Here is a 12,419-nt window from a genome sequence, read left to right on the forward strand (position 1 = left end):
TTATAATCAGTATAATTTGGCAATGCATTTCATCATTCCCAGCAGCTGAACTACCATGACTGTAGCAACATCCCACCGTCTTTTTTTTTGTTTTTTTTTGAGCCCCTGCTTTGTACCAGATAGCCTCAGACTCACTGCCACATAGAACATTATTACCATTATTGCTTTCATGATTTTCTACCCTAACCAGATACAAATCATCTAATATCATTAGTATCCTACCCCCCCCTTCTCTTCTTGCTTTTGTCCTTAAAAATACTATACCCTTTACATCTGCCTCTGATAGTTAGATTTTACTAATGCTAATAATCTTAGGACAGAATATTTATTCACTAAGGCAACAAACTCTCTTTTGTTTTCTGACATTTATGTATCCTAGCTTTGTGTATAGACACAACAAGTTACCACCTCGTGTTTTTTTGTATACTTACATCTGCACCCCGTTTTGCTGTGTAGAGCAACTTTCTCTTTTCTGCCAAGAGATGCACTCAAGAAGTCATCCAAAGTGTACATTTCCACCCCTTCACCTGATTCGTAACCATGCCCAATGATGTTCATATCATTGTCATATTTGCATACCATAACTGAACTAACATATATTCTTATCCTTCCTCCTATGATAATCTAGTTTTCCTGACTCTATATTAGTTCTTGATCCAATAAATAATTTTTCTATAGGCCTCTGATGCCAAATCCATTCAAGTTTTTTATTTATTTATTTATTCTTTTTTTTTTATGTTGCTCCCGTCCACAAAAGGTAATTTACAAACCTATAGTACATTTTATACTGCGAGTAAGCTAATTGGTTTTTTAATATTTTTATCTTTTTATATGTTTTGTATTTTTTAAATTTATTTTGTACAAGTAGTTCAAAAACCATGCTCTAGAGACCAAACATGGTACTATTTCAAGCAACTTTAGCATCCAATTAGGAGAGCAGTGGTCTCACACTGGCTTGTGTAGGAGATGAAATTCATGTCCTACACAGGCCATCCCTCTTATATAGGACAAACTCATTCTGCATATCCAAAAACTAACATCCATTTCTTCAGAATTTCTCCAGGATGAGAACAATATTGTCAACATGTACTGTAAAAACAAAGGCATTTCTTTTTTCTTATAAGAAAGATCTTACTTTCTTGCAGACTTCATTGGCTGAGTGGATAGTACCTCTACTCTCTAACCAGTGGGCCATGGGTTCAGCATTTTATATGATACTGTGGGCATGAATGTTTAGGTGGCAGATGAAATTTATTACCAAATGTGAGACCAGCATTCTGCTTATTAGAGGCCTATGTTCAGTTTCAAGAGCAGGGTTTCCAAGTTCCGTTCTGTAATCCATCTATTGTATGATAAGTTTACAGCCTTTTGTAGGTGGAATTAACATTAAAAAAAAAAAAATCACATCCCCTTATTATTATTATTACGTAACACCAGGGAGTCCAAACACTCATCGAGAGAGGGCACCTAATCTACAACTTTCACCAATTACAACTAACTGCAACTACACCAACATCATCTACCACCTATCACTACCACTAGTATTTCCACAGACAATCACAAACATCCATACCCATGGTAGGATTCGAACCCACAGCCTTTTTGGTTGGAGAGCAGATACGCTAACCACTCAGCCAACCAGGATACTTCTGACAAACTTTTAACCCTCTCTGTACACAGATGTGCCTTCAGCTTCTTCAGCTTCCAAAAAATAGATGTACTTTTCTGCTTGAGTTATTATTACCTCCAATCTTGAATTATTAATCCTAACTACTAATACTTTATAAATCCAAATCTGTCCAACTTTTAGATAGCTTTTCTTACATTTGGTGTGATGCATTAAAAGCTTTCCTAAAATTACTTTGCATGAGGATAACTTCATTACTTCATGAGGATAATAAATCATTAGTGCTTCATGAAGAAGGCGCTTTTTGCCTCATAAACATTGCGTCACATTTGCGTTAATAGCCAGGGTGTGCTTTCAAAATGCATACACCTTTGTGCAATTGTTTGCAGATTTCAGGCAATTCCTAAAATTGAACACAATATACTGTACTAATGCTTCATGAGGATAATAAATCATTAGTGCTTCATGAAGAAGGCGCTTTTCGCCTCATAAACATTGCGTCACATTCACGTTAATAGCCAGGGTGTGCTTTCAAAATGCATACACCTTTGTGCCATTTGAAAAGATGTAAAGAGGGTGCAGCATGTCAAATTCTTAGCGTTGTATTATTTTTAAACTGCTGAGAAGGTGTGACTAGGTGAGCTTAAATTTTGAGCTCACTCAGCACCTAGCGACTGTGATTAGTTATTGTGTCAACCAATCCAATTGAATGTTGTCACTATCATCAGTTGAGATTACTATATCCGACGGCTTTATTACAAACAGCTGTTACACAAGTTTTCTGGAACTGAAAATCTAAAAGTGGATGTTAGGAGAAAAATGCTAATTGTTTTTCTTTTGCTTGTGCAGTATAGCATCTGTTGAGGTTGCAAAGCTTTTTAATGGTATAGAGACATTTTTATTCTAGTCTTCGAAAACAACAGACAGTAAAAAATATCTATTCCAGAATAAAAATGAATATTCTGTGTATTATAAGACATTGTTGATCTACAACAAAATACCAGCATATGTGAGATTAATAAGACAGAAGAACTGCTAATACTAAAAAAAAAAAAAAAAAAATAATGAATTTAGGATTCCCCGAAGTGGATAATTCCGATAATGATCGGATGTTATGTTGTATACTGAGTCTCAGTAAACAAAATAAAATTCTTGGAAAACAGAGCGAAATATACACAACCAGAGAAATGTGCAACAAATTTTACGAGATAATTTGCTGCTCCATTGAACCATATTTATTCCTGCAGTACTCTCTCTCTCATAATTTTTTTTTTTTTAATTATGTCATCATAAATTCATTTATTCATGTTTATAATTTATAGGATCATGCTATTCGCTCTACCCAGCAACTTATAGGACATACATATCACAATGATAATTATTAATTATTCTTTGCCATTAATGAAAGTGTTTCTATTCGCACTTATTCTTTCCTATTCTCACATGTCTTATTATTATTACAGGCAACTCCAGGGAGTCCTTAGGCTCATCGAGGGAGGCCCCAAATCATATTCATCACAACTATTCGACATTCATACAGTATCTATCATACCTCGCCTTAAACTCATTCACTGTCACAGCATCCACCACAGACTCTGGCAGCCCATTCCACTCATTCACCACTCTAAAAGTAAAGAACCCAGTTCTAACACCCTTACTAACCACACTTTTGCCCAGTTTCCATGGATGTCCCCTAGTCCTCCCACAACCATCCCTGTTCTCAAAAATATCTTCTGAATTAATTTTATAGAAACCCTTCAGTAATTTGAATGTCTCAATCATATCTCCCCTCCTCCGCCTATCAACCAATTTTTGCAACCCACAAATCCTCCACCTGTTCTCATAAGGTTCATTCCACAGACCTGCTATCATCTTGGTCACTCGCCTTTGGATCCTCTCAACCTCCTCCCCATCAAGAAGAAACCTAGGTGACCAAATCTGGGCACAGTAGTCGAGATGGGGTCTTATCAAGGCTCGATATAGAGGAACAATAACCTGCTTGTCTCTGCTTGTCAACGTATTCTTCAGCAACCAAGTGATTTGATGAGCTGATTTGGCCACTTTTGCAATGTGCCCCCTAAACTTCAACTCCTTATCCACCAACACTCCTAAATCTCATGCCTCATCAATTTCCTGGAGTACAGTTCCACCAATGTAGTAAACTGCTGGTACATAACCTTACATTTTGCCACATTAAAAATTGACATCCATTCTCCTTAGCCCAGACCTCCAATCTATCCAAATCATCTTGCAAAATTTTGATATCATCTGCATTCACTATTGCCCTACCCAACTTTGCATCATCTGCAAACAAATGAACTGTTCCTCTCAGATCCTTTCCTATATCATTAATGAACAAATTAAACCACAGTGTCCAAGAACAGATCCCTGTGGCACACCACTAGTCACAGGCCGTCTTGTGGACTCTACTCCTGAATAAATGATGGTTCACATATTTTCATCTTTGAGTATTTCAAATATACCAACCAAATATAGCATTCTCCTATATTGTTGTTTTCTAATCAATCATAAAACAGATTGTTCTCCCACTCTATGCAGAAGTATTCAAAGTTATCCTGCAATTAATTGCATTGGACCAATTAAGATGAATGCTGATGCGCAATGCCCTCTCAAAACTTTCATACATTGATAAAATGCAATCTCACGGTCATGAGCGTCCGCAGGGGGGATCGGGGCACTTCCTCTGAGATTGATTAAAAAATTACACAAATTATAATCGTAAAATTGATTGATATATGTAATCTTACCCCCCCTCGACCTTGGGAACGCTTTGTCTCTCTTAAAATTTTATTATGGGTTGGCCTGTTGCAGGGTAGCTATAGAACATGTGTTTTATTGCAGTAATAAAACACGTATTTCTGTTTTCAGTTCATCTTTTTCATTTGTGACCAGTTAGTTTGCCCTCTGTCTAGTAAGTTACAGAGTGAAGTGTGAATTGTAAATTCATAATGAAACAAATTTAAACAAAAAAATACATTTTTAAAAGGTAAGTGTATGTAATTTAATATTATTTTACTTGGTAGTTTTATGATTTTTTTGCTTTTAAACTGAAATAATTTAATTTAGGATTAATTAATTAGTTGATTTTTAATAAAATATGCCAGTCAATTTTTGTGCTAAAAACTATTAATTCTGAATACCTTTTTTCCCCAAGAATTAAAGATCATTAAAATCGATGCAAAATGAAAATAATGTATTTATAGTTTACATCGACAAATAATTACATAAAAAAAGCTAAAAGACGTTTATTGATGTAATTATTTAATTAAATCAATAATTATAAAAATGTATTCATGTAATTATTTGCCTCCAAGCTTCTCCCCCCCCCATTCTGGGAAACATGACAGCACACCCAACCGAAATGATCACGCGATGCCACTGGTAGATAGATAGATGGATTTCTCATGCCGTTGGACTTGAACCTTTCAGATTAATAAAAAGCCTGTTGTTTGTTTCTTGTTCAAGAACCATATTAATAGAGTCCTTTCTTTTCACATATGACACTGATGTGCTGTAGGTTATATTGCTGTATGTGTACAAGTTAATATTAAAAATAAAAAAAAAAAACTGGTCTTCTATAAAAGTTATAAAGAACAACCATCTGCTGCATCAAGTATAGCCATCATGAGCCAGATGTAGGGAAAGAATATATGGGAAATGTGATAAAAAAAAACAGTTAATTAATAATAGTTTTTTTTTTTTAAATTTCTGAATCACCTATTATTTTTGTTTAAAAATATTACACTTCCCTGGTCATACTGAAGAGTTATTCCAAAAATTATGTTCTGAAATATCACGCTATTGTTTTAGGTTAAAAATGCCTATTTTCTGAATTGAAATTATAATGTTTTGCCATGCACTCTGATATTTTTAGTTCTGCTTGTTTCGTAAATATTTACTCCAGATCCTTTTAGAGTAGGCATGTGTCTGCTCTAAAAGGATCTCTCAAGCAAAGTGTTGCTGTTTCATTTTAAATAGTATGGGATATGGAGCACCCCCATACACCTAATTAAAGGTTAAATGGTAGTGTTTTAACATTACTAAAGTTATACGTATCAAGTTTTAAGTTGAATTTGCATAATAAGCAACTGCAGAAATAACACAATCATATCTTTTCTAGGCAACTACAAAGAGAAAAGAATGGCCTAATTGGGCCAATATTTTAGCTGTTGTTCTGATTCTTATGGCAGCATTATGGATTCCATTAGTTGCATTACTACGACTCTGCAGAATACGAATTCTTCCAGATGAAGAGCCTTCTTGGTTTCCTGCAGATGAATTAAGAGATTACTATGGCATCCCTCCTCATAAAGTTACAGATGTTGAAAAATTATTGTTCTGTATGAAAGAATCAGATGAGACAGTTGATGATGTCTGAACCATAAAACAGTTTCCTGACTTAGGTGAAAATATTTTATTCTGCTTTCCTTTACCAAAATGGTTTAGGAATATGTACATATTTAACTTGTAAATATAAGTGTATTATTTAGGAAGAATTAACAAACACTGTGGAAATGTAATGGATACGGTGAATAATAATCAAAAAAATGAAAAGAGGAAATATATTGGCTGTTTGGCATTTGTTGGGGGGGGGGGGAAGAAAAAAGAGTAATGATTAATTTACAGTAATCTACACAGCTGAGAAGAAAAGGGGAATGTTTACTTTTAAAATGATTTCTTCTAAAAATAACATTTTGGGGTAGCAAACAACTTATTCTTAAATTCCAACTGTACGCAAAAAATGCCAGTTGTGCATATATATCCATAGTTTACAGCAATGTTTAACATGAAAATTAATATGAAAACTTAAGAAGCTCAAAAATCTAATGCTTTTAGAAGTGTGTATGCACACACACACACACACACACACCTATATATATATGCCTATCTTCCTCTCTTGTATGTATGTATGTATTATTATAGTAATAAATACTGTAATGAGCAAAATTAAACCAAATTCCATGCTACAGAAACTAAATTTCATAAAAGTGTAAGACTTTATATGAAACATTTATTTAAATAATTTTATTGCTGTAATTTCAAATGTGAATAATGCAAAAACTAAATTAAATATTATATTTAAGAATTGTTTTCTTAAATGTTTCTAATAAAAAAACACCTACAGATAAAAACTGTATATATATATATGAGGTTACAACTAGTGTATATAGCATAGTAAATAAATTTGTACATACAGGAAAAACATCCATCCTTTTTAAACATTATTTTCCCCACTGCCAGAATTAATATTGTTATCTTAAAAGAAGATAATCTACTAACAAAATTGTTTCTAATTCTTCTCATTTGGGAATTATATTTTAAAGAAAGATGATTTTACTTCACCTCCACCCAATCATTCCAAAATACACTTTCCACATAATGTGGAAGATGTATCCATTAATAAAACCTAGTGCATTTTCAAAATAAAATACAAGTGTTTTGAATATAAATATACACTTAAAATGGAGTGATTCATGATATGGCCAAATGTAGAAATAATAGAAATTTGTTTCATTTAATATTTTAAATGATCTTTTAATAGCATTCACATTTTAATGTATTTTTTGGGAATGGATTTATTACTTTTTTATCACAAATATCAGAATACTGAAATGAAATATTTTTAAAACTTATAATGTTTTGATGAGCAACACAAAAAAAATTTTAATAGCTGTTTTATCTATAACTCACAATCAGAAGTTACTACGTAACCGTAACCATCCAAGGAATCATCATAAGAAAGTTAACGAAGCTTGAGCCTTAGAGAATGTAAAGATTAATACATTCCCTTTCCTTGGGAACAATTAGAATGTACTACAGTACTTGTGATAGTATTTTATCCGAAATATTTCGTAGAAAAAAAGTCAGTACTCTAGAAATGTGCATGTCTGGTTGTGAATATATGTGTGTTGCGTGAATACGTGATTATAATTAAGTTTCCGTCTCACAGCAAAAAAAAAAAAGAAAAAAAAAATGAGAGAGAAAGAGAGAAAGAACACAAACATCCAATGTTGTAAATGTTGTTGTGGTACTATGGTATAAAATCTGGTGGAGTGGTTAAGCCAGACAATTAAATAGGAAATAAATAGCATGGTTTCATGTCATTGTTTAGAAAAATCAGTGAAAACTTGATAAATAGTTTCCAAAGTTTCATGTGGTGTCACATAGGCCTAATAAAAATCAACAATTGGGTAAAAGTAGGCTGCCCAGTTTAATTAGTGATGTGCCATGTCTATAACAATATAATCATCAATCATTATAGTCTGAAATACACATAGTTAATACATCAGGAGAAAAATATGTGGTGGTAATTTTCTTCAAACAATTTCTAATATATTTGTCTCCATTAATTAACTAATTACCTCATACTTGGTATAACATTTGAAGTATATGTGAGATGTATATTGAAACTGTGCATGCCATCAGTTTTCTATGTAACCTCTTTTATGTCAGATTTTATTTTTCCAGAAATATCTGGATATAATTTATTTTTCTAAATACAGTACATACTGTTTTTAACTTCTGGAAAGTTAATGTGCTATCACTGGATAAGAATGATAAAGATTAAACTGGTTCTGCTTATATGATTTCTTTATTCTTAAGTAAAATGTTCAGTTGAGTTTCTTGGCTATCTTTAGTACACTGCAATTATGTGCATTGAGAATAAAATAATCATAAAAATTAATATTACAGCAGTGCAGCATGTGTGTTTCACTGCAGGTTTATTTATTTTTTTAATTCCCATGTGAGGTATTTACCAAATCTGCTATCCAAAACTGAGAAAATTTAAGACAGTATCTAAGGTTTGGTATCTTTGTGTAACAGGTTTAAAATACCAGATGCCTGACAAATAGTCTTGTCCAGAATGCAAGTTCTTCCACTCAAGACCAAAGCTTTTCATAAAAGCCATATTTATTACAAAAAAATAGTTTGAAGAAAGCTGAACTTGAATGGGAATGACTGTCTTATACTTTTACTATTCGGGAAGTACCTGTATATATACTTGCAAATCATTTTTGGCCCTTTGTTACAGAAGACTGAGATTCACCTCTTTTAGTTATCTCACTAATTCTGCTTCTCTTTCTCTCATTGTTCATCCGGTTTGTGTTGGCCTCTCCCAGGATTTTATGTTTTTAAAAGCATCCTTTAGAATTTCATTCTCTGTACATGATCAGTTTACATCTGTTAGTTTCACTGGCTTGGCTTTTTTGTATAATTCATCTTCATGTGTTACCTGTCATGGTGCCAGATTATTTTTAATATTTTGTCCAAACACCTTGTTTGAATTAATTTGATGTCCAGCATCTTAATTTTAAGATAATAAACTCAACCTTTTGTTGACTTTTTCATTAAGATCAACTGGAGTATATGTATCTATCTATACAAAGGAGCACAAGTGAAACTATAACTCATTGCAGGATTTGTCCATCATTGGCCCTTGCTGAATCTCTAGTGGAGAAAAAAATGGTTATTACATCAATAGCTAATTAGGCAGAATTCTTCAGGACTAATTATCTAGTGCACCATTTACCAAATTTTAATTTGCAGCCCAGTGTTGTTCCTTGTAAAAAAAAATTGCATTCCTCAAAAAAAAATCATGAAAAGAAATATGGCATGTGAGTTGTTGATTAGTGTCAAATAGAATCAGGCTATAAAGAATAAAATTAAATCAAAATACTTGTAAATATTGTTTCTATTCGAGTTTGATAATATGTACGCGCACACACACGCACAAATAAATACACACTTAGTTCGAGCCCGTTGCCTAAGTGATTCCAGTACCAGTAGTAATATGAGATATTTTTACTGTTATTATTTACTAGTACAGTTTGGGGATCATTGTTGTTCAGTTTGTATATTAATGATATTGTATTGGGTTTAATTGGTAATATGCAGCTGTACTGTTTGCAGATGATGCAAAATTGGAGAGAGCAATACATAGTCAAGCAGATGTTATGCCCTTACAGGAGGACTTGAATAGATTGCATGAATGGGCAGGTGAGTGGAACTGTCAGTTCAGTGTTGCAAAGTGTAAGGTTTTGAATTTTGGTAAGCAACAATGGAATGCAATGTATACACAATGGCAAAACGTTAAAGGAGGTAGAGGAGACAAGAGATCTGGGAGTGGTGGACAAGGACCTAAAATTCAGGGGCCACATTGCTCAAGTTGCAAAGGTGTCAAATTGGGTAATGGCAATGATGCAGAGAACCCTGACATTCAGAAATAGAGGTTATGATGCCATTGTATAAGACCTTGATCAAGCAAGTCTCATGGATTTTCATGGTGGTGAGGATATGTCAGAAAGATTCACAAAGGTGGTCAGTGGTCTTTGGAATGTGCAGTATGAGGACAGATTGAGAGCATATAAACTGTAAAGGCCTTGCAAATAAAAGGAAGAGGAGGGGATATGATTGAGACATGTAAGCTACTCAGGGGTTGTTTATCAGGTTAACATGGAAGAGAGATCTCATAGAATGCAGGGGGAGGTAGAGCTAGTCTGTTATTATCAGGTTGACATGGAAGAGATGTCTCATAGAATGGGGGAGGGTGGGATGTAGAACAAGAGGCCATCCCTGGAAACTGTATAAGTAGGGTGTGAGCAGAGGAATGAGGAGAAGGTTCTTTACATGGAGAGAGTTGGTGAGTGGAATGTATTGCCTGAGTGCATTGTGAATGTAGGCACATTGAATCAGTTTAAGGCACAGTTGGATGAGTTTTGTGTGCAATAGTGTGTACTTCCCACAACAAGTTTCTGACTCCATGGAGGTCAGATGTTAATAATAAATCTGTATTAAATTCAACAAACTAAACTACATATGCACACATGTTTATATCCAGGTGTTGACAAATTATGCAAAATCCCACTCACCATGAAAAAAAAATACTTGCCCCACTTTCTTTTTTTTTTTTATTATATATCCCAAAAAGTCAATAGGAGTTCTGTAAAGTGATTAATGGTGCTGTATCATTGATTGGAGAACATTTCCTTTATGTAAGATCCATTCTGAAATGGAGAAGGTAATAAATAATAATGGGAAGAACAGTAAAAACAATTTTGATTTTTTGGAAAATATAATTTGTTACATTAATTTTTGTGTCCAGAATGGTATATTTCTGTATTTTCATAAAATTAAAAAAAAAAAAAAAAAAAAAAAGATTTTGTTCAGAAAAGTTATTTTTTATTAAATAAGCAAAAAATATTTTATTTTGTCTTGTCCGCAGCTACTTGCCATGAATGAGTGTGTAAGCTGTGAAGCCCTGCATAAATTTCTGTATCCATGATGGGCTGCAAAAAAATTATACTGCAAGAAAATTGTTTCCCAGCTATCTAATGTTTGGGAAATCTTGACTTAAGAGTTTTATTTCTAGGTGGTTTTACAACATACGGATTCACAATAATGAAATCTTGCTATCAGCAAGTTCCTGTTTAGAAAGGCACTGAATTAATGATGACAGCATTTTTATAGTACGCCCACAGATTCAAGACCCATCAACACCTCTGCACATGTCACAAAAAGGAGAATCCATTCCAATAATAGGGTTCAATCCATCTTCTGGGATGAGTTTGTTTATTATTACAAGTCGGGAAATTTAGCTTTTCTTTTACGAACATTGTAGTTTTTAAAGTGTAACTATTTTGCTTGTATAACAGTTGGAAAAATGTATGTAGAGTATTAACAAAATTAAAAAAAGGTATAGCATAAAACAAATATTTACCGAAATTTATTTTTAAGAAATTTTTTTATAAAATAAAAATAATTATACAGAAAAACAGAAATTTTTTCAATGAACTTAGATATTCTAAACTTACAGTTGAGAGAACTGAAACACTTCAATGTCCTAAACCGATTAATTATTTATGACTTGTTGTGACTCTTTTAACAAATCCATGCAAAAAAAAAGGTTGGAAAAAAAATACCATCATCGAATCCTTTTAATCTTCATAGTCATCTGAATCAGTGTCCGATTCGGCATCACTTTCACTTAGATTGATCACCAAAGGTTCGGATAATTCTTCAATAATTCTGTCTCTGTCCCAATACATATTTTCCAATGAGGTGACATGAGAGCAATATTTTCACTAGTTTTGAACTGTAATACTTTCAATCACCTATTCTGAAAACTTAAAAAGTTTTGACATATCAATATCCCCAGTTACGTTGCGATGGCGAACAGTTGGAACTCTTTTCTTTTCTCGACCACATAAAATTCGTGAATAGTTCTTATAACGTCTACATCAAAATCATTCAAAGCTACGTTTTCGATGGTTTTCTTTCTCTGGAGCTTTTTTCTTTAAGGAGATTTAAATTTTGGCTTGCCTTCATCTTTTGATTCCCTACGAATTCTTTTAACAGTCAACTCCAATATGCCCGCAATTGCACTTTCACATTTTATGACTTGAGAAAGGGGAACAAGGAGACTGCCTTCTAACAGTTCTTTTTTGCAGAATGTCAGCACATTATTCAATATTCTTTTGCAAGAGCAAAAGAGTTACTGAAAGGTTTAAAACCAGAACTTGACTGTACTGGATCCATCATACAAATTAATAATAAAAAAATAATGCAAAAAAGCAACAACAAAAATTAAGCTACTACCAGTACAGTGACAGACAAGAAAGCATATGATTTCTCACGTTGGCGACCAATTCATACATCCTTCATTTCTTTCTCCCCTTCAGCATGAATCAACTATGCTTGGCGCCAAGCCAAGCGAAGCTCTACAAAGTGTGGGTGTACTATAAGTTGTGTTGGCCTATATTCCTTTTGAATC

General features: G+C 33.4%; 1 protein-coding gene across 1 annotated transcript in view; it reads left to right on the forward strand.

Moving 5' to 3' along the window:
• LOC150096563 (sodium-dependent neutral amino acid transporter B(0)AT3-like) overlaps nt 1-6,246 on the forward strand; it is a 292,659-nt gene extending 286,413 nt beyond the window's left edge. Inside the window, exon 12 of the mRNA XM_090408129.1 lies at nt 5,769-6,246. Coding sequence (XP_090264255.1) covers nt 5,769-6,026 — 258 coding nt within the window. The 3' untranslated portion in view covers nt 6,027-6,246. The remainder of the gene's footprint in view (nt 1-5,768) is intronic.
• Nucleotides 6,247-12,419: the final 6,173 nt, after the last annotated feature.

The sequence above is a fragment of the Typopeltis vanoorti genome, chromosome 18 (genome assembly GCF_054136105.1).
Source record: "Typopeltis vanoorti isolate ZY-2024b chromosome 18, IOZ_Tvanoo_1.0, whole genome shotgun sequence".
Taxonomy (NCBI): Eukaryota; Metazoa; Arthropoda; class Arachnida; order Uropygi; family Thelyphonidae; genus Typopeltis; species Typopeltis vanoorti.